This window comes from Hypanus sabinus, chromosome 9 (assembly GCF_030144855.1).
Source record: "Hypanus sabinus isolate sHypSab1 chromosome 9, sHypSab1.hap1, whole genome shotgun sequence".
Classification (NCBI taxonomy): domain Eukaryota; kingdom Metazoa; phylum Chordata; class Chondrichthyes; order Myliobatiformes; family Dasyatidae; genus Hypanus; species Hypanus sabinus.
In genome coordinates this window covers 104,560,522-104,583,760 of record NC_082714.1, presented here as the reverse complement: position 1 = coordinate 104,583,760, position 23,239 = coordinate 104,560,522, and the positions used below count along the sequence as shown (strand labels likewise).

The following is a 23,239-nucleotide window of genomic DNA, read 5'->3' as shown; positions in this document are numbered from 1 at the left end:
ATCCTCATTAGATGGAGAGATGTTGCCCCGCCCACTCATGCTTAATGGCTTAACGACATTATGGCCTGCTTGGACCTCGAAAAAATTCATTATTCAGTTCTTAATTCGGATTTAAAGTTCCATAAGGTCTGGGGACCTTTTATCGAGTACTTTCATAACCTTCCTCTTGACTAGGGTTTTTTTCCTTCTCGGTCCCTTGCTTTCAGCTCCCTTTTTTTTTCTGGTAGTAGACATTATTATCCTCTGTTGCTAAGTGTATTCACAGTCTGGGAGTTTGATTGTCCTGATTTATATTCTCTAAATTGTGTTGTGGTTGTTCTGGAGTTTTTTGTGTTGTGGGGCTTGGGGAGGATACTAAGTTTACTTGTCTTCAATTTAGGTGCTTTTTTAAAAAAATTCTCTTTGTATCATATTGTCATTGTATGCTTAATTTTGCACTGTATTAATGTTCCTCATTTTGATTTGGGTTTTTTTAATTTGTAAAATGTATAAAAAACTAATAAAAAAAGTATTTTTGCAATTGCAAGACACTGCTAGACATTAAGAACTTTGTGTACTATTGGTTTACCTCATCAGCGTGTTGCTCATTGGTGGAAGTGCTGGAGTAGCTGGACTTGGTATGGACCCTGTTGTTGCCTGCTACAGAGAGGCATTTGAATCAGTGTGGGAAGGTGGTGTGCAGTCTAACAGCGAGTAATTGCCTTAGTTTTTCTTATGATTGCAAGACCCTGTTGAACATACGTAATGTAGAGTGTTGCAAATCTAGTTCACTGTTTTATTAGTGAGACTGTTGGCCGGGAGCTGAATGTACTCAGTTGTAGTACGGACTAGGTTGCATGCTGCAATGTCGCCCTTTGCAGCCATCCAGGAGAGGTGATACTGAAGGTGGTGTGGCACGACATCCTTGCTGGCGTTGATGATGCTCACCAGTGTTCGCTCGCTGGTTGTCAGTCTGGATTGCTTTTGTCTGCAGGCTGCCTCAGGCTGGCTGTTGCTGACAACATTCATGGAGGCAGACCAACTGTTAATTAAACTGTTTACTCCTATATGCTCAAATGTGCTTTGTGCTGTTTATGACTGTTTTGCATCTTGTCCCTGGAAAAATGCCGTTTCATGTGGCTGTATCTGTGTACAGTTGAATGACAGTTAAACTTGCTATTTAATTTGAATATCATAGCTGCTTTGGTTGCAGAAGTAGCTTTGAATTGCATTAATTGATATCACTCAATCTTGTTACTTCTTGATGTTTCTGGTTCTTTTTGCCCTGCTAATGAAGCACAGAATGTCATTTTACTATTTTCCACTAGACATCTAACTTCTTGTTGCCCCACATGAGCAACTGCACTACACCCGAGTTTGTTTTTTTCTAGTAGAAGTAATTAATAGCATTCAAAGTTTGCTGTAACTAATGTTTTCTGTATCTGTTCTTTACTTAAATTGATACACCAGCTTTAGAACTTTAGCTCTTGACTTAGTTAAGAAAATAATAGAACAGGGATTGAAGTATGGAGTTTCTGCCCTATATGTTTCATAACAATCATTTTCTAAGGCAATTCTGACCATTGATTGAAAACATGATTATGTCCAGTACCAAGTAGAAAAGCTACTCAAATACTAAAATGCATTTTTAAAAAAAAATTCCCCCTAATATTTCTTCTGGTCATTGGCAACTGGATCTACCTCTGGAAACCTCTCTGGCCTCTGCCTGAAACATCGACTGTTTACTCTTTTCCATAGAAGCTGCCTGGCCAGCTGAGTTCCTCCAACATTTTGTGTATGTTGCATTGGATTTCCAGCATCTGCGGATTTTCTCGTGTTTGTAATACCACTACCTCTGGAAATCTTCTTAGTACTTTGAAAATTTCAGCGGGTTGTGGGAGTGGTCTGCAGAAGCTGGTAATCTAAAGTAAAAAGTAGAAAATGTGAGAAATTGGCCATGTCTGTCCATGCAGTAAGAGAAACAATGGCATCAGGTGAAAGGCCCAGAACGGGGAAACAAACAAAGCCTGTTTAGCTGGGGGAAAGGTAGGTAGAGTTGTCTCGGGGGAAAATTAGATTGCACTGGTAAGGTTATCAGGTCAATGAGTTAATGAATTATATGTGCTCTCTATGCTGTGTGCTTTGTTTGATTGTTGATACTACGTTTTGCCTCTGGAGGAATATGGTTTTGTTTAGTTGTATTGTGTATGGCTGACCGTCAATTAAACTTGAATTTGAGTGAATAGGAGCAGTTACAGACCACAAACAAAAGAATGCAGAGTTACGAAAAGCAGATCAGGGAAATGCATCCATTGGGTCAAGCGAGGCATGTCCTCCACTCCCAGAAAGGGAAGGAGGAACAAACAAGCTGAGTCAATATTATAAATGGACAACTGATAAGACAGGAATCAAATTGCCTGTTGTGATATTTAATATTATGTCCAGAAGGCTGCAACATTCCTAGACAGAAGAGGTGCTGTACCTCAAACATGTAACAATACGGAGGGCCAATAACTCAGAATGTGTTGGAGAATTGAAGTAGGTGGGAAGCTTGGGGGTCACCCTGTTAACTAAATACATGAAATTTGTATTTAGTTTCTCCAGTGTTGAAAAGATCACCTTCTGAACTCTGATTGCAGTACCCTAGAACTGCTCTTTTGTCTTCCAAGTTCTAACAAATTTTTTTACTTTAAAGTTTATCCTGTTTATCTTCCCAAAGGTGAGACCGGACCTGCTAAGCATTTGCAGCATTTTCTATTTTTTACTTTAATACCATGCTTTCTAAAGTTCTTATTAAGTTGCTCTCTGAACAGTAGTCACCTTTGTTATCGTCAATTTTTGTCATGCTTCAGAAACATTTTTCTGCATTGCAACTGCTTTGGTTTTAATGTTTGTCCCTCAAAATTTTGTACATGATTTTCAGTGCCCCTAAATTGAAACTAAAGTTTCCTAAGTAGAGAATGTCAGAATGGGTTGTTTTTTAATTTTTGAAAATCAGAGTTAACTGGAACAAGGATGGCAAATGATTTTAAAGGATGGTTCTTCCAGTACCTTGTCACAGTATTTAGTATGCAGTAGAAATATTAGCCTCCTAACCAACTCCTTAAATCTTGATTTATGAAGGAGACTAATATGAATCTTTTAAGCAACTGTTGTGGATTACAGTAAAATGCATATAGTACATTACCTTTCAGAATTATTAAGAAAGGTTGCACAGAGCAATTAAACAAATGTTCATAGTTTTGCAAAAATGTACAGCTGCTAAATGGTACAATTGAGATAACATCTAAATTCTGTGCCTGTCTATACTGAACACAAGCAGTATATTCATACAATACAGAAGTAGAACTAAATAATTATTCTTGAAGGCTAAAAGTCTTGAGTTTTTACGATCTCAAAGTGAGGATCAAAGGGAACGTGCTTGGAGGGGAACAAAACATATTGCCAGTTTGCATATGTAATTGTCACCTCATAGATGAGTCAACTCAAAAAACCTGTAAGACTGCAAAGTTTCAACATGTCGTGGAATTGTAGCATGGGAGGAGGGAAAGTTTCATCCAGATTGTTCTTAACAATGATGTAACTAGCAGAACTATGTTTCAATTGAACTTCAGTGTAAATTGTAGCCATTAATTTTGTGTGCCGTACAAATCTGTGGCACATACTAATATTTTAAATGCAAGCCTGGCCTCTTGTTTGTGAAAATGGGCTGATTTGGATCTGTTACAGCTGTGTCTCACAAGATTTGGTGCTGATAAACTATTTATAGCTTCTGTGGTTCCATCTCCATGGCAATAGAGCCAGAGGCCAGGGTGGCTGCAAGCTATTTTTGGCGTGTGCTGTAATGTTTAACTAATTTGAAAAGTTGGTGTACTTTCTGAATTGAGCTAACTCCATAAAGAAAACTTTCTAGGACCAAAAACTGGATGTTTTAAGTGCTGTTGTTATTGTGTGATAAATATATGAAAGATTCTAGCATGAATGTTTCATAAGAAATAAAAATGTTTATAAACTTCAACTCCTAAGATAGTGTGCACAGCCCTCTGTGCAGAATCAAACCTCTGTCCTTTACAAATCTTAAACTCTTTTATGCAGTTTTCATTTATATTTTGAGAAATTAATTCATGCAAGATTAATTGACTACTAGAAGACAGATGGTAATCCCCAAATCACTGGTGAATATAATTTCAAAATAGATTTTCAGTTGATTCTTTTGCTTCTATTGTAGTTAGTATTGTTTGTTCCAGGGCTAATTCATAAGAACGTTTTTTTAAAAAAGCATGCTCCAGACAAAAGAAGTGTTTTTAGTTATTTATATCTAGTTTGATACCTCAGTTTGGATTGTACAGCAATTAAACCGTGTATTTATTATTCTTGCTTTCGGAAATGAGTATGAAAGGCACTTTCTGCTACAGCTGTAATGTGGCAGAGCAGATTTTTCCTTTAACTATTTGTACTTATTTGCTTTTTGTGGAAACATAGTCTCCCCCCCCCCCCCCCACTGATACCTAAATTATTTTACAGTGCCTGCTTAATCTATTAAAGTTCCAGTTTTTCCCCTATTGCTAGTGAGCAACATATTGCAGGCTCAGTCAATCTTGTGCAATGTAGCAAGTACAGTTTTTAAATGAATTATTTGCAAAGTGAGTATCCAGTGTCATTGCACATTGGTCACATTGCTGGATATGCTGTGATATTCAGGATCTTTTTGGTGGTTGGAATAACAAATAACATCCCATGTTCCCTGGAGTTTGGGAGCTAAACATAATTTGGTGAAGGGTCTTGGTAGAGTTAGGGCATTCCGATTTGAATGTTATTTGTTTGACGCTGTATTCGTTTTTTTAAGTAATGGTCAAGGTCAGAATGTTTTCTGAATCACTTGAGCTTCCAGTAATTTGTTCCAGACAATTCAGATTTCTGAAAATCTGACAAGTCTGAATATTATTCCATAAATGTCTATCGTATATTTACTTTGGAATGCACGATCGGTACAAAATACCAAATGATCAGCAATATTATAGGGCACTAGAGCACTGAGACAGACTCTTGGGTTTGTCAATCAAACTTTCAATTACACTAATCTAATTTTTTTTTCATTTTGACTTCCTATCAACCCCTTTCCACCTACACACTCTAGACACAATAGCCATTTAACCTACCTACCTAATGTTTTTTGATGTGGAAATTAATTGGAACATGCTTGGTTAGAGACAACATGCAAATTATATGCAATACCGAAGATCAGGGTTGAACCCAGATCACTGGAGCTGTGAGGGCAGCAGCTCCACCACCATATCAACATGCTTGCTGAAAGAACAGGCACAAAATTCAAGGCATTCTTTGTGGTCAGCCTAAACGCTAGAACAGAAATCTACAACACATTACAGGCCCTTCAGCCAACAATGTTGTGCCAACCGTGTAACCAACTCTAGCTGCCTTGAATTACCCTACCACATAGCCCTCTATTTTTCTAAGCTCTATGTACCTATCTAAGAGTCTGTTAAATAACCCTATTGTATCCGCCTTCACCACCGTCGCTGGTAGTGTATTTCACGCACCCACCACTCTGTGTGGAAAAGCTTACCCCTGACATCCCCTCTGCACCTACTTCCGAGTTCACTCAACCTTTTCTCATGAGGCATGCTCTCCAATCCAGGAAACATCCTTGTAAATCTCCTGTATACTCTTTCTATTGTATCCAAATCTTCCTGTAGTGAGGTGACCAGAACTGAACACAGTACTCCAAGTGGGGTCTGACCAAGGTCTTATATAGTTATAACATTTACCTCACGGCTCTTGAACTCAAACCCATGGTTAATGAATGTCATCACACCATCCACTGCCATAACATCGCTGTCAACATGTGCAGCAGGTTTGAGTGTCCTATGGACACAGACCCCAAGTTCTCTCTGATCCTCCTCACTGCCAAGAGCCCTACCATTAATAGTTGTTGTCCTCTGGTTCAGCCGACGGTGTTAGTGTAGGGGAAGACGGTGTCTAGCCCCATCAAACTTGTGAAATCTCGTTTGTGTGGATGCTTTGTGATGTTTTCCCCATTACAAATCAGTACTACAAAATAACAAATGGTACACATTATGCAATTAAATGATTCTTAATTTGACTATAGGGTTAGTAAAGAAAACAAAAAAAAAGGCCCATTTTAAGGGAACAGTTTATTGTACACATTGGAGCTTACAATTTCCCCATCCATTCATTCTCCATTGATTTTCCCTGGGCATCGTCGACTCCCAACCCCATTCCAAGTCCACTGTGTCCTGCCGTCTACTACCTCTCTGTTCTGGTACTGCTCTCTCCATCTTCTGCCAAACAAAAGCCCGTGAATATCTTGCTCTCAGGCACACAAGAAAGAAAAACACTCCCCTCATTGGATGCCGCACATTCCAAAGCCCCCGTTATCTCTAGTCAACCCAATCACTGTTGCTTCAGCGAAACTATTACATTAGCAGTGAAACCTTTCCCAGGGTGTCGCATACTGTATTCTGTCTTTAAATTTGACCACCAAAATGAAGCACTTCACACTTATCTGGGTTGAACTCCATCTGCCACTTCTTGGCCCATTTCTGCATCCTATCAATATCCTGCTGTAACCTCTAATAACCCTCCAGACTATCCACAACACCCCCAGCCTTTGTGTAATCAGCACACTTACTAACCCCACACCTTCTATTACTTCATCCAGGTCATTTATAAAACTCAAAGAGAAAGAGCCCCAGAGCAGATCCCCTGCAGAAGACCACTGGTCACCGATCTCCATGCAGAATACAAACCCTCTGCAACTATCCTTTGCCTTCTGTGGGCAAGCCAATTCCGGGTCCACAAGCAAGGTCTCCTTGGAGCCCATGCCTCCTTACTTTCTGAATGAGCCTTGCACAGAGAACTTTATCAAGTGCCATACTGAAATCCATATACACTAAATCCACCACTCTTCCTTCATCACTGTGTTTTGTTATATCCTCAAAGAATTCGGTCAGGCTTGTAAGGCACAACGTGCCCTTGACAAAACCATGCTGACTATCCCTAATCAAATTATGTCTCTCCAAATGCTCATAAATCCTGCCTCTCAGGATCTTCAACAACTTTGTCCACCACTGAAGTAAGACTCACTGGTCTATAATTTCCTGGGTTATTTCTATTCCCTTTCTTGACCAAGGGAACAACACTCCAATCCTCTGGTACTCCTCCCACTTCCAACAGTAGCCAAGGGTATATCTTATCTGGTCCCAGTGACTTATCTAACTTGCGCTTTTCAAAAGCTCCAGCACATCCTCTTTTTTAATGTCTATATGCTCAAGCTTTCAGTCTGCTCTAAGTCATCCCTACAATTGCCGACATCCTTTTCCATTGTGAATGCTAAAACAAAGTATTCATTAAGTACCTCTGCTATCTCCTCCAATTCCATGCACGGGTTTCCACTATTATACCTGATTTGTCCTATTCTTACACGGCTGATCCTCTTGCTCTTCACATTTGTAGAATGCCTTAATTCTTAATTCTGTTTGCCAAGGCCTTCCCATGGCCCCTTTTAGCTCTCCTAATTTCATTTTTCAGCTCCTTCTGGCAACCATGTGATTTTCTAGAACCCTCTCAGTACCTAGTTTCTTGATCCTTTTGTAAGTCTTTTTCATCTTAACTAGATTTTCCACATCCTTTGTACACCATAGACCTTTTTCCCTACCATCCTTCCAGTGTCTCAATGGAACATACTTATGCAGAAATGTTCCCTGAACATTTGCTACATTTCTGCCATGCATTTCTATGAGAACATATGCTCCCAAATTCCTGCATAATAGCATCATATTTCCCCCTACCCCAATAACTGATTTCCCAAATTGTCTGCTCCTATTCCTCTCCAGCACTATGGTGAATGAGATAGAGTTGTGATCGCTACCTCCAAAAAGCTCTCCCACCGAGAGATTTGACATCTGACCAGGTTCATTCCCAAAGACCAGATCAAGTATAGCCTCTCCTCTAGTTAGCTTATCTATATATTGTGTCTGGAAACTTTTCTCAACACACATCCCATCTAAACCCCTTGCTCTAAGGAGATGCCAGTCAATATTAGGAATGTTTAAAATCAACCATCACAACAACCCTATTAGTATTGCACTGTTCCAGAATCTGCCGCCCTATCTGCTCAATATCTCTCTTACTATTGGGGGATCTATAAAAAAAACACCCAGTAGAGTTATTGCCCCCCTTCCTGTTTCTGACTTCCACCCATACTGACTCAGTAGATAATCCCTCCATGACTTCCTCCTTTTCTGCAGCCATGATACTATCCTTGATTAGCAGTGCCACTCCCCTATCTCTTTTGCCTCCCTTGCTATCCTTTTTTAAAACATCTAAAGCTTGCCATGCTCAATAGCCATTCCTGCCCCTGAGACAACTAAATCTCTGCAATGGCTATAACGTCATAGTTCCATCTATTGATCCATGCTCTAAGTTCATCCACTTTGTTTATGATACATCTTGCATGAAAATACACAACTCAAACCATCAGGCTGAGTGCACCTTTGGTGCATCAGCTGCCTTTCCTTCCTCACAAACCTCCTACAAGCTGTCTCTACTTGTATGCTAACAGTCCCATCACTGCTTCTCACTTCAGTTCCCATCCCCTTGCAGATCTAGTTTAATCCTTCCCCAATAGCATGAGCACACCTCCCTACCAGGATATTGGTCCTCCTTGGTTCAAGTGTAACCTGTCCCAGAAAGGGTCCCAATGATCCAGAAATTTGAATTCTTGCCCCCTGCTCCAATCCTTCAGCCACGCATTCACCAACCACCTTATTCTATTCCAATACTCACTGTCGAGTGACACAGACAGCAATCCTGAGATTACTACTCTTGAGGTCCCGCTTCTCAGCTTCCTTCCTAACTCCCTGTATTTTGTTTTCATGAACCTCTTCCCTTATTCTACCTATGTCTTTGGTACTGATATGTATCCCAGCTTCTGGATGCTCACCTTCCCAATTCAGGATGTTGTGGATGTGTTCAGAAACAGCATGAACCCTAGCACCTGGGAGGCAAGCTATCATCCATTTTTATTTGTGCCCACAGAATTGCCCATCTGTCCCCCTAACTATAGAGTGCCCCATTAATGTTGACATTCTCTTCTGCTTCCTACCCTTCTGAGCCACAGGGCCAGACTCAGTGCCAGAAGTACGGCCACTGTTGCTTACCCCAGGTAGGTCATTCCCCCCCCCCCCCCCCCCCCCACACTAACAGTACTCAAGATGGGATGCTTATTGTTAAGGGGATGACCATTGTTGTGCTATCCACTGCCTGATGTTCTCCCTTCCTTCTCCTGACAGTCACTCACATATCTGTCTCCTGTGGCCCCGGTGTGACTACCTGCCTGTAGCTCCTCTCGCTCACCTCCTCACTTTCCCTAACAAGCCAAAGGTCGTCAAGCGGCAGCTCTAGTTCCCTAACTTGGTCTCTGAGGAGATGCAGCTCAATGTACCTGACGTAGATGTGGCCATCAGGGAGGCTGCTGTGGATATCACACATCTGACACCCAGTGCAGAAAACTGGCCTTGCAGTCAAACCCACTATTCTTAAGTTAGGGGAAAGAAAAGATAAAGTAACTTGCCTCCTTACCTTGCCTAGGCCCGTCCTCACCAAAGCCCTATTACTCTGATTCACACTACAACAATCATTCCTCTAGACAGTTCCTCCCCTTTATCCCGGAACCTTCTCAGCAGCCTTACACAATGACTAGCTACTGCGTCTGTGCACTTCTTCCAATCAAATCTCCCACTGTAAGAACCTCCTCGCTTTTTAAATCTTTTCAGCGGCCTTGTGTGATGACAAGCTACTGTGTCTGAGCACTTATCCCAATTAGTAATGGTAATTGCTAATCTGTGAAAGGGGTTCTTTGAGGGTTATTAATTAAACTTACAACATAAAGATTTTCCAGAGGTAGTACAGCCTGTTTTCACACGTCTCTTTTCTACTGTCTTGTGGTTTGTATCTTTTCCTAAGTTTTCCTGAATTCATATACAGGTAGTCCCCGAGTTACAAACATCTGACTTATGGACAACTCGTACTTACGAACTGAGGAAGGAGAATGCTGCCCGCCATTTTAAGTCTGATTGCTACACTGTCCGCCATTTTAAGTAATTGTCGTTGACATACATTGGGTGTGTAACTTTGTATTTAGCTTAAATTTTTCTTAACAAGATTCACCCTCACCCCACCTACCCCCTTTTCTGGTCGACTGGTGGCACAGTGAGATCAGTGCTGGGCTCGAGAACGGAGTTTACAGAGTTCGATCCTGTGACAGACTGCTCCCAAGTGTGCTCTTCATCTGTGCCGGGTTGTTGTTGAGCTCGCAACTTGACCTCGTAAAAAAAAACACCACTGCCACCTCCAGTTTAAATTCCCACGTGCACAAACCCAGCACAGCTCTCACTTGTCCCATTTAACCTGTCTCAGTGCGACGGACTTTAGGACCCGGGGAATTCAGTGCAGTGGTCTTTAGGACCCAGCAGAGCTGGGGACCCCCCACCCGCAGTGTTTGTTCCATTGATGGGAAACGATCACGATTAAAAATAAAGTGAAAATAATAAAGCATTTGGAAAGAGGTGAAACGTCATCGGTTTTTGGAAAAGCGTTGTGCTACAGTTGGTCAATGATTGGAACAAATTTAAAGGATAAAAGATAAAGTGAGAATAATGGAGCATGTGAAAGGCCCTGCCCCAATGAAAGCTACAATTATTACTAAGCAACACAATGGTTTAATTATTGGAATACATGCATTTCTTAAGTGTTTTATATGCATAGAAAGGTAAAATATATACTCTATACTAAGACAAACGTTTGACTAACTGATGCTGAATAATACAGGATGTACTTGTTCGACTTGCGTACAAATCCGACTTAAAGACAGACTCAAGAACGGAACTCGTTCGTAACCCGGGGACTGCCTGTACTGTTAACCTGGAAACAAACAGAAATATGTAAACGTAATTGCAGTGATTTGTTTAAAGTATGTATCATTTTAGAGGGTGGGAGTGTGTGTTTGGGTTTTCTGTTGAGAGTACATTGAAGTGGTCTAATGTCACTGGAAAGTGCCACTAGATCCTGAGGAGCTTTCAAGACCTATTTCTTGGTGAACATTGATTATTTACTATTTCTGAATGTCTGGTTGACTGAACGATATGTTGTGCCAGGAGACTGCATGGGAAATCCTGATGTCCATGTCACAGTGTTACAGGTTGGTTAACCAATAATAATTCTTGATATACAAGTCTTAACATCGCCTGGGAATTTCAACTCTAAAACAGCTTGTTAAGATAGTACGTTTGTTCATCTTATTGTGTTGATAATTTCCAAAAGTAATGTAGACATTATTCCTGCTACCCAGGTACACCCTTCTACATTCACAGAAATGAAATTGCTACCACTATCCTGACATCCAGCACAAAAAGCAGAGACACCTCAAATATATTTGCGTATTATCCTAGGATTTGCTTTATGCACTCAGCAAATGTGAGGTTGACAAATAAAATTTTAGCACATTGGATGTTGCCTTGTTGCCCTCTTAGAATTCCCACTATTTTTCAGAAAATTGTGGGAAGTGTACATATTTTTGAGCCATTGTAACTCCACTCCTTAATAGCAGCTTCATATAAAGTTCATTCACTTGATGGACGAGAATAGAGCTAGCTCTATCGTATTGGAATCTTGATAAGCATTTTTCCCATAGTTTCTTTCCTAGCCTGTGTATTCAATAATCGATTTGGGACTAAAATTTAGGTTTTTTTTGTCTTTGTAAAATGCATAAGTTTAATCAACATTGGGAACTGTAGGCATAAATGTTTTAAGAGTTTCCTTAGTTGCTATATCTCCCTGTTTGCATGCGCTATGAATCCTCATCCGAATAGTCAGGTGCAAGCATACAGCAACGTGTAATCAACTGCTTCAGAAAAGGCCAATGGTAGTATATTGTTAAGTTACATCTGTGTTTCAGGTTTAAGAGATTAAATATCTCAATTGTTTGGACTTCTAGTGATCAGATATGAACGTGTGAAATTGGCAAAACAGCTGATTTTTAAATGTCCTTGATTTCCTGTGACATTGATCCACTTTTAACAATTGAGTCAGAACCCTGCAATGTTAGTATTTTTGGGGTTCTTTTAAAATATGTCAATATTAGCAGGAGGTTCACTGCATCCTGTCTTGGGTACATTGAAAAGTTTAAAAATTATTCTATGTGAGTTTATTGTAGTTATCTGTTGAGTAAACTTGTAGATAATGCTAAATGGTTAAAGTTTCAAAATTTGGACAGCTCTCAACATAACCCCATTTCTTTAAATCATGATTCAATTTGAATTTAGAGGTTGGTAACTATTGTATTTTTCATCAAAATTTATTTCTTGCATGACTAGTACAATGAAGTAGCTGTTCTGTTGTTGGAGCTTTAATCTCATTGGACTAAATGCTGACGAATAATCTCCATACTCATTTTATGCAATCATATATAGCGTGTTTATGAGGCATTAACTTTTGCATGGATCTGCTACAATTCCTATGAAGCTGTGATTTCCAGGATTTCCAATATGTAATCAAAATGAGTGGAGAAGTTTGAGCTTTTGGAAGGGTCTTTGTGCAATTCAAATGACTTAATTTTGCTCAAACTTAAGTGAAATTGATTTGCCAGAGAAGAAATTTATCCCTTTTCTTACATTCTAAATTAGATAATTCCCTTAATTGAATGTTTAAAATGTGAAATTGGAAATCCTTCAAGTATGTAATGCAGACATGGGAAATGTACCATCAGTATCCATTATCCTGTTATTGAGAGTTACATGTGTGGTCAAAGCATATTTTATTACAAAGTAAAAAGGAAATAATTGGAACATAACTCATTAAGTGGAATTATTCAAAACTCAGAAAGGTCACCTGGTCCATCGAGTTTCTGAGTTGCTTTGGACAGATTTTGATGCTTTTTTTTTGCACAGAAACAAGGGTATCTTTCTTGAGAGAATTATATGCCAGCCAAAGAGGGGAGAGGCAGAGGTCTGAAATCAGACTACATGTCTCTGTTTTTTGTTCTTGTCTAAATAAGTTACAGATTTTGTGGCTTTCTGGATACTCTAGTTATGGTAGAAGTGTTTATTCCAATAGGGTGAGCTTGATGCTAATTCTTTTAACATTCTGTATCTGCATTAAGTGTATGAAGGGTAGAGCCCTCTTGTTCAATTCTCAAATACATTTTGCAGTGGTGGTAGAGGTAATACTGATACAGATTCCAAAGACTGTCAAGAAAGAGCAACCTGTGTTTCCAATGCTGTGTTTTCTGGTGTAGCCACCTGGCAGCTAGATGCCAAGATTACATTGGCTGAGGCTAGGTTGAAGCCTCCAAAAGCTGCTTTTTCCTTGGCTGTTACAGAATATGTAGGAGCTTGGCAGAAAAGAGATTTAAGATTTCAAATTAGAATGATTGATTCTTCTAATTTAAGGGGAGACAAATTATAAATGATTTTTTTTGTTGTAGAGTGAGACTCTGATTTCAATTATGATGAGACAGCTGGCTTTTGCTCTCCTATTTCTTGTTTATGCTCTGTTAAGGGGCATTTACTCTGATGGCTGTACTACAACCACTTCACATGTTGCTTCAGGCCAGATTAGATCCCCAATGCCTGTTGGCAATTTTTTTTTTCATTTAGCCTCCTCCTCTTCCCAGTACTCCGGATGTTACATTTCTGTTGCTGCTAGTTTTCTTTGGTTCTGTGATATTGAAGTCTGAAATAGCCCTGTAGCAAAATAACCGGAGGAAAGTTGCCTCTTCAGACTACTGCTTTTTGCTGATATGTATTGGTAAATGTTGTAGGTTGGAGGACTACTGCTTTTTATTAATGGTATATTAAGCTTGCATTTGTACATCCAACCCACTGCTCTTGTCACTCTCCTCCTTCACCTTCAGCCTCCTTCTTTCTGGCAGCTTTCTTCCATCCCTCTCGCTCCTCTCTCTTCACCACTTGTCCCTTCTCTATTGTAAAGAGGGTACCCACATACTTGAACCTTATTGTTCTGTTATTAAACTCTGTATAAACTGCATGATTTTCCTCTCGAAGTAATTTTTCAGTTTGACATGATCTTTTTCAACTCTGACTCTCAATCCTCAAATATGTTATAGGTTTTAACTTGTATGATGCTAGCAAGAACTCCTTTGACTGAGGGTATGAGGGATGGTGGTTGGTTTCAATAAAAGGTAGATCTCCTTTTATGGTTTTTAGGTTATCATCAGCTATCTTGGATTACAATCTTTGAGGTGACAGCAATATGACAAGACTGACTTTTACCAAAATGAAGTGGTTTAGTGGAATACTTCAAGCTTCAGTTTCCTTTAAAATAATTACATGTTATTTTAATTTTTAAGACAAATTGAGTAACTTTCTGATGTTAAAAACTGCCATATTTAATTAATTTATTTGTGGAGTGGGAGGATAAGGCACAGTTCTCAGCAAACTAGGAAGTATCTGCAGAAGGAGAAGCAGTTGATCCTGTTAGATGACGTTTCTTTCAATAAAAGACTGACATAAATACCATTTTAAGTTGAAACAGCTAAGGATAGATGCAAGGAAATTTGACACATTGCACCACCAAATGACCTATGATACAGTGGCATGCAAAGGTTTGGGCACCCCTGGTCAAAATTTCTGTTACTGTTAATAGATAAGTGAGTAGAAGATGAACTATCTCCAAAAGTCATAAAGTTAAAGATGACACATTCTTTTCAACATTTTAAGCAAGATTAGTGTATTATTTTTGTTTTGTACAATTCTAGAGTGGAAAAAAGGAAAGGAGCACCATGCAGAAGTTTGGGCACCCCAGGAGATTTGAGCTCTCAGATCACTTTTACCAAGGTCTCAGACCTTAATTATCATGTTAGAGCTATGGCTTGTTTACAGTCATCATTAGGAAAGGCCAAGTGATGCAAATTTCAAAGCTTTATAAATACCCTGTCTCCTCAAACCTTGTCCCAACGTTCAGCAGCCATGGGCTCCTCTAAGCAGCTGCCCAGCACTCTGAAAATTAAAATATATGATGCCCACAAAGCAGGAGAAGGCTATAAGAAGATAGCAAAGCATTTTCAGGTAGCTGTTTCCCCAGTTAGTAATGTAATTAAGAAATAGCAGTTAACAGGTACGGTGGAGGTCAAGTTGAGGTCTGGAAGATCAAGAAAACTTTCTGAGAGAACTGCTCATGGGATTGCTAGAAAGGCAAATCAAAACCCCCGTTTGACTGCAAAAGACCTTCAGGAAGATTTAGCAGACTCTGGAATGGTGGTGCACTGTTCCACTGTGCAGCAACACTCGCACAAATATGACCTTTATGGAAGAGTCATCAGAAGAAAATCTTTCCTGTGTCGTCACCACAAAATTCAGCGCCAGAAGTTTGCAAAGGAACATCTAAACAAGCCTTTTGGAAACAAGAACTGTGGACTGATGAAATTAAAATAGAACTTTTTGGCCACAATGAGCAAAGGTATGTTTGGAGAAAAAAGGGTGCAGAATTTCATGAAAAGAACACCTCTTCAACTGTTAAGCATGGGGGTGGATTGATCATGCTTTGGGCTTGTATTGCAGCCAGTGGCACGGGGATCATTTCACTGGTAGAGGGAAGAATGAATACAATTAAATACCTGCAAATTCTGGAAGCAAACATCACACCATCTGTAAAAAAAAAGCTGAAGATGAAAAGAGGATGGCTTCTACAACAGGATAATTATCCTAAGTACACCTCAGAATCCATGATGGACTACCTCAAGAGGTGCAAGCTCAAGGTTTTGCCATGGCCCTCACAGTCCCCTGACCTAAACGTCATCGAAAATCTGTGGATAGACTTCAAAAGTTCAGTGCATGCAAGATGGCCCAAGAATCTCATAGAACTGGAGGCCTTTTGCAAGGAAGAATGGGTGAAAATCCCCCAAACAAGAATTGAAAGACTCTTAGCTGGCCACAGAAAGTGTTTACGAACTGTGATACTTGCCAAAGGAGGTGTTACTAAATACTGACCATGCAGGGTGCACAAACTTTTACTTCAGGCCCTTTTCCTTTTTTGTAATTTTGAAACTGTAAAAGATGGCAATAAAAAAGTAATCTTGCTTAAAATATTAAAGAAATGTGTCATCTTTAACTTTATGCCTTTTGGAAATCAGGTCATCTTTTACTCGCTTAGCTATTCACAGTAGCAAATTTTGACCAGGGGTGCCCAATCTTTTGCGTGCCACTGTACCTTGAGACCAGGATAAACAACATATGATAGTGATAGCTAAAAGGAAGATAGGGGTGATGGAGATAAAATATGTATGGAGTTGTGCCAATAGGAGATGACATGTCATCAAAATTACCAGAAGAAGAAAATATGGCTGGAAATATGCAAGAGAGGAATAGCTGACTATCTGAAGCTCAAATTCTTCATTGATCTCTGAACACAAATGTACTCAGTCAGATTAGTTCAGTTCCCTGTTTACTTTATGCTTTATTGTCCAAATAGAGAAGTCAGAGTAGGATGGAGAAATAAATTGACAATGAGATGTTCATAGTTAAATTAAATTAAATGGCGGTATTATGCAAAGAAGGTACCAAATTCCTTTCTCTTTCACAATTTAGAGAGAACCATAGTGAGAACATCAAGTACTGTATATTAAATTGGAAGCAATATCTTAATTTAAATTGGTTGGCCCCCTCTGATGATCTGGTGCCTGTGGGACCAGTGATACAACTAGGGAGACACTGCCTACAACTTACAGTGCCTTGATGAAGTATTCAGGCCCCACATCAATTTTCACATTTTACTGTCATTTTCTAAATTTAAAATATATTGAAGTAGGACTTTTTGAGCTAATCTACAGTATATTGTGCATCATGTCAAATCAGAAGAAAAGTTCCAAAACCTATCAACAATTCACTTATAATTAAAAGTCAAAATTATAGCTGAAAGTGTATTCATCCCCTTTATAAATACTATGCCAATTTTCTTCAGGTGCAATATACATATTGCCATACCACTTCACCCAATTTGTTGATGTATGTAGTAAATTGAAGGATCACCTGTTATCAATGAAGTTATAAATACCTCGTCTCTGTAAGGTCTGACAGTATGGTAAATTTTCAACAAACCAATCCAAAATGAAGACAAAAGAGCATTCAAGATAAGCCAGGGAAATAATAATAGAGAAGCACAGATCTGGAGAAGGATACAAGATCATCTCAAAGGCATGGGACATAACTCAAAGCTCAGTGCAGTCCGTCATGGAAAAAAGTGAAAACACAGCCCCGCCGGCTAGGTCAGGCTGCTTCTCTAAACTTAGTTGCTGAAGAAGAATGGCATTTGTAAGAAGCTACTATGACACTTAACGGTCACTCTTAAGTGAACTGCAGAAATCAGTGGCTGCAACTGGAGATGAAATTTGTGGCTCCACAATCTAAGGCCTTGCATAGCAAGGGTATTAATGGAAGAGTGGCAAGAAAGAAGCTCTGGCTTAAAAAATATATCCTTGCCTGTAAAGATTTTGCAGAGCTTCACTTAGAAGATGCTGTAAAGATGTGGAAGAGGTCTTCGGATTGGATGAGATTAAAGTGAAACTTCTTGGCTCAACACGAAGGGGTATAAGTGGTGTAAATCTAATACTGCGTATCAGCCAGGGAGCACCATCCCTACTGGAAAGTATGGTGGAGGTAGCATCAAGCTTTTTCAGCAGCAGGGACTGGAAATCTGTACAGAATTGATGGAAGATGAATGCTGCTAAGCAGAGAGATCCTGGATAAAAACCTGTTAGCCTCTGCCAGAAAGTTTAAACTGGAGAGGAAGTTTGTCTTTCAGCAGGATAATGACCCAAAGCACATTGCCAGAGCAACCATGGATTGGCTTCAAATGAAGAAAATTGATGTCCTTGAATGGCCCAGTCAAAGTCCTGACCTTAACCCGATCAAATATCTCTGGCAACATCTCAAGATTGCTGTCCACAACCGCTCTCCAAATAATCTGGCACAGCTTGAACAATTTTGCAAGGAGGAATGGGCGAATATTGCTCCATCAAATTGTACAAAGCTAATAGACTTATCCAAAATGACTACTGGCTGTGAGAGGTAGTCCACTAAGTAGTGAGCAAAGGAGGTGAGTACTTTTGAAATGCAGACATTTCAGTTTTTGAAATTTTAATTTCTCATGCTTAACATTTTTCTCTTTTTTTTAAACTCTGCTGCTAAAGAAAGGAGCATGTGATTTACAATTAAAAATTCTTAGTTAAACTGATCAAAATCCCTGATGGTAATATTCATGTACGTGAACAAAGGGTTGGGGGCTGAGTACTTTTACAAAGGCACTGTGTACCTTATTCTTAATTAGAGTAGGTGATCTTATCTCTGAATACTGCTGTTCATCTTATTTTTAGTTGGTTTAAATTCCACTTGTGGGATTAAAATGAGCTCTCCATATTTCAAGGAAATTGCTACGAGTGTTTGAAGTTTCCTGCTTAGAAATTTTGCTTCAAATTTTACAGTAAATTTGGAAAAATCTTTAATTCATCCATTAGTTCTTCAGTGTAATACTGTTTTTAAAGGTTTAACAGCAGTAATTGAATCATGACATCAAATCTTTAATTATGGACTCAATACATTGTTTCCAGCGTGACAATGATAAATTTCAAGCATACTTCTAAATGAATAGTAGTTTATTGCTGGGAAAACATTTTGTTTAATTTATAAAGCATAAGATACAATAATCATGTTAGTGTGCACCACTTCAGGAACATTCATATACCTTTTCCATACAGTACTGTCATTCAAAGTGAATGTTTTTAAATTTTGACTACATTTTCTCATTAATACAACTAGTTCAGACCAAATACAAATTCCATAATTCAACCACCAACTTTATTATTTTTCCTATAAACTGTTTAAAATTTATCAAGGTTATTTGCAATTTAATTGTATTGAACCCAAATATTTCCATATTTGATATCATTATATTTGTGTTTCTGCAGTATTTCCGTGTGTAGCCTTCAACAACTCCAGTTGATCAAGCTATCAAAGACATCTATTTTAGTATTCTCTAATAATACTTGTCAAATTTTGTTTGGTATGTTGGTCCATTGTACAGAGAATTTTAATACAATAAAGGTCCTATTTAAATATAGCTGAAACTGGTTTGGGTATCATAATAGCGATACAGTCAAAATGAACAGTCCAGAATCTTTGTTGCAGTGTAATAGTGACACTGCAATCACTTTCAAAGACTTCATCTCATGTCCTCTATTTTTATTGTTTGTTTATTCTTTTTGTATGTGCATATTTTGTTTATTGCACCCTGGTTGTCCCCCCTATTGGTGCAGTCTTTCATTGACTCTATTCTGGTTGTTGGATTTATTGAGTATGCCTGCAAGAAAATGAATCTGAATGTTGAATGTGGTGGTATATATCTACTTCGATAATAAATTTACTTTGAATTTTGAATATGTTCTCACTCATTAGGTTATACCAACTAATTTAGAAGTGTACTGTGGTCATATTGCATGTTTAAATATTTGGGGTTTTTCCTTCCCCATTTCTGGGTGTGTCTAAGATAGTAAGTGTGCATTTGCAATATCTTGTGTTGTCAAGTCTACTATCCTTGGAGGTTCAGGGGAGTGGCCTAGTTATTTATTTAAAAAGTATTCGCATCTTGACCCCCTTGGCCAATATTAAAATTTAAATGCAACTCAAGAATCTTGGTTACATTATATTCAGAAGGTGAATAGTCATTAAGGTTGTATTGTGTGAAGCTTTGTGATCTTCAGTAAAAGGTTGAACTTGCGTGGAGTGGGTAAAATACACATACTTTTTGGGGAAACTAGTTATGCACATTTACAGGGAGATGAATTAAGGTGGAAGATGGGTGTTAGCTAAGGCAGTCTGTTTATATGCTATAAAATTCTCTGCAAGTAGATCTCCTAGGGCTACTTTTCAGCTCTAATGGTTTTCTTTCATATCTGTAATATATATACATGTCATGTTTCTCATGTCTGTATCCATTATTAAAGAACCTGAGGTACCGGATAGGGTGTCTTGCTCAAATGCTCATTGCTTGAAGATATGATTGATATACCTGCTGTGTGACTGTACAGAAAGATCAAACTTTTTGGGAAACTAGGTGCACGAATCAACTATATATTTTTGTATTGTCCTCTGTTAAACTCCTGCGAGCCTTTTATATTTTTATTGCTCCCTTTATCATTGATTAGGCTACACGCATTCAGATTCTCCCTGTAAGCCACTTTGCCAGCCTAGTACTTGCCTCCTTTGACGCTAATAAAACTTGTATCTGACCATAGTTTAGCAGGTTTTACTTGGTAATATTCCCAAGAAATGCCTTGGCTCATTTTGCTTCCCATCATTTATTACTACTGATATAGTACTAGATTTTATTGTGAATTCAAATACTTTAGACAGCATTGCTTTGCATTTACTCAATATGAATGCTGATATTATTAACTAAGCATTAACATTGCTATGCCTGCCTGACTGATTAAAATGGTTATGTAAAACTCATCCATGCCCCTCACCATCTTGTTTTGTCTAAATTGCTGTATGACCATAACATTATAGTCATTCATTTTTCTGATTGAAATTTCACTGGCATTTTCAGTTGGCATAATTTTTCTTTGCCATCAACCCATTGTAATTTTATTCTGATGTTCTAATTAAAGCTGATATCTTTCAATTGTCAGGATATAGAAGTTGCCCCTTGTTTACCTGCTTTGGAGAGAATTCCAAAGATTCACTTAATAAAATATTCAGAAGTATTTAAAGTGAAAGTTGATGAGTTTTTGAAAAATTATTGGTGAGGACTATGGGGATCTGGCATAGAGGAGATAGAAAAGCCATGATCATCTTGAATGGTTGGACAGGCTTGAGGGACCAGGACATTTCACCCCCTAGGTTGAAATTCTGTCCTCAAAATATTAAGGCAAAGTCTTTCCTGTTTTTGTAAGATTTGTCTTTAAAGCTATAATTCTGAAATATCTGTAAGCAGACCTGTCATTTAACTCTGAACTCCCGATGTGTTTTAATTCATGCAAAAATGGTGCTGCTTACTGAAGGCTGCTGGTTATGACTTGTGTGTACTTTATGAGCAGGATTAGTGACCAATTATGTCAAGGAAAAGAGTCTTGTGAGTAGGAGCAATATTGACTGCTAATAGGTCAATAGTTTCCTAGGTCAAACAAACAGTGCTGATTCTTTCACTGCATCACTATTTAGATTTTGAGTGCATATTCATACAGTATAAGGGTTTGCAAATATCATTAGATTCTATTTGCTTTGAATCAATACCAGATGTTAATGTTACATGCCATGGTAATTAATATTTTAGATTAATTCAAGCCTTCTGTGTATTTCATTCAACTTCTATGCACATGACCATTTATGTAAACAAATGTTTTCTAAGTATTGTCAACAAGTAACAAGTCATTCCATTCATCAAGAATTCTCATTTTTCCCAAGATTCAAAACTTGTGGGTTTAATTCTGTTATAGAGCACCAGAATGCCCTTCCATTACACACAAGAAGTAAATGAGGAAATAGGAAATTACAACATGCTTTCACGCAGTGAAATGTGTTTTAGTGTTTTTTAGAATATCTTTGCAATGATTTCTTTAAATCCGTGCCTTATTATTTTCAGCCCCTCACTTATTACTCATCTTAACCATTTTTTTTCTTATGCAGCTTTCTAGACAGGATTGACATAGTCAGACAAAGTGACTACATACCTCCAGACCAGGTAAGCAGCTTTGATATTGTACTTTTAAGTTGTCCTCATTAATATGCAGTGTTTCAGGATAAGAGGCAAAGTTGTTAAAGCTTCATATTTACTTTTAACTTTTTGTTTTCCTTTTTTTAATGGTAAAAATTATTTTTGATTGACCAGGATCGGTTTAGTTAATAATTACATTAAAATATTTAAAATGCAACAAAACTTTGGCCACAGAGATGTAATATTTTCAAGCAAATGTTTTTGTGTTTAGTTGGATTTCATGAAGCCAGTGTCCTTCGCCCAACCATTCCTGGAATCAGACTTTGTAATGTGGAGAATTTTTAATTTTTTTGTTTGCCATTAGAGTTAGCAATTTAGATCAACAATTCAAAAACTGGAATTTAAAAGCTAGAATAAAAATAGAAATACTGCCAGAACTCAGCAGGTGAGTCAGCAATTGTGGAAAGAGAGAGTTAACTCTTTAGTTTAGAGACTCTTCAGTAGAACTCCTGAACGATTGCTGTCTGGAATTTAAGTTGCAATAGCACCAATTACAGAAGAAATTTCTTTGACACTTCATGCAGTCATAAGAGTTTGTATAAATTCACAATGAAAAGTGTCATGCAAATTTTACTTGGATCTATGTTGACAGATTGAATGCACTGAAATAAAATTCCTATTATTACTATCATTTCATTTGTAGGTTTTAAAACATTTTTAGTCTCTCTCACAAGCATGACTTCAGTATTCTTCATTCTGAATCCCAATAAATCAATAAGTTCAATGTTGCATTGTAACCAGATTTGCACACAGACATGGGGCATTAAAATCGCATCTGTTTTCTGTTGTGAAAGTACATTTAATGAGCGTGTACATTTTAAATTTCAGTCAAATAGTAGCCAATTAAGTCGTATTCACATAGGTTCATAACCTAATTAGTCTCATTTAAAAGTTGTATTGCACTGATGCAATACTATGAAATTGAATCTCTACATTTGTTGTGTTGGTCACAATAATGACATTTACTTGCACATTGTAGCAGAAACTAATGCTGACAGGAGACTGCTGTGAAAAGATATTTATTTCCAAACCTAGGATACACACAAGATAAACTTGACTGATCCACATGAGTTTTTTTCCATTTGAAATTTAAGTTGCCTTTGAGTTAAGTAGATAACTTCTCAATAGTACTGATGCACTTTGGTCTAAATTGAATGAAAGCAGAGTTCTATTGTATAATGGTTATTCACTCTTTCAAGACTGCAAGTTAATCTTTTTGCCATGTGAACTCTTTAATGTAAGTGCACTTTCCCTGCTTGCATTTACACCCTCTAAACTCTCACCATCCAACTATCTAACTCCTTCTCAAACTATGGTTTAACAGCACCTTAGAGAAAATTCAAATCATAAAAATCTGACTATGCCTATGAAAATAAACACTTATTTCAATCTCTTTATGATAAGCTCTTTGCCTTAATCAGCAAAGACTTCATTT

At 38.2% G+C, this 23,239-nt stretch overlaps 1 protein-coding gene across 4 annotated transcripts in view; it reads left to right on the top strand.

The window, feature by feature from the left end:
- LOC132399693 (guanine nucleotide-binding protein G(s) subunit alpha) overlaps nt 1-23,239 on the top strand; it is a 303,414-nt gene that overhangs the window by 264,572 nt on the left and 15,603 nt on the right. For all 4 annotated transcript variants that reach the window (XM_059980353.1, XM_059980354.1, XM_059980355.1 and 1 more), the window contains one exon: nt 21,717-21,771. In XM_059980353.1, the coding sequence (XP_059836336.1) occupies nt 21,717-21,771 (55 nt within the window). The remainder of the gene's footprint in view (nt 1-21,716; nt 21,772-23,239) is intronic.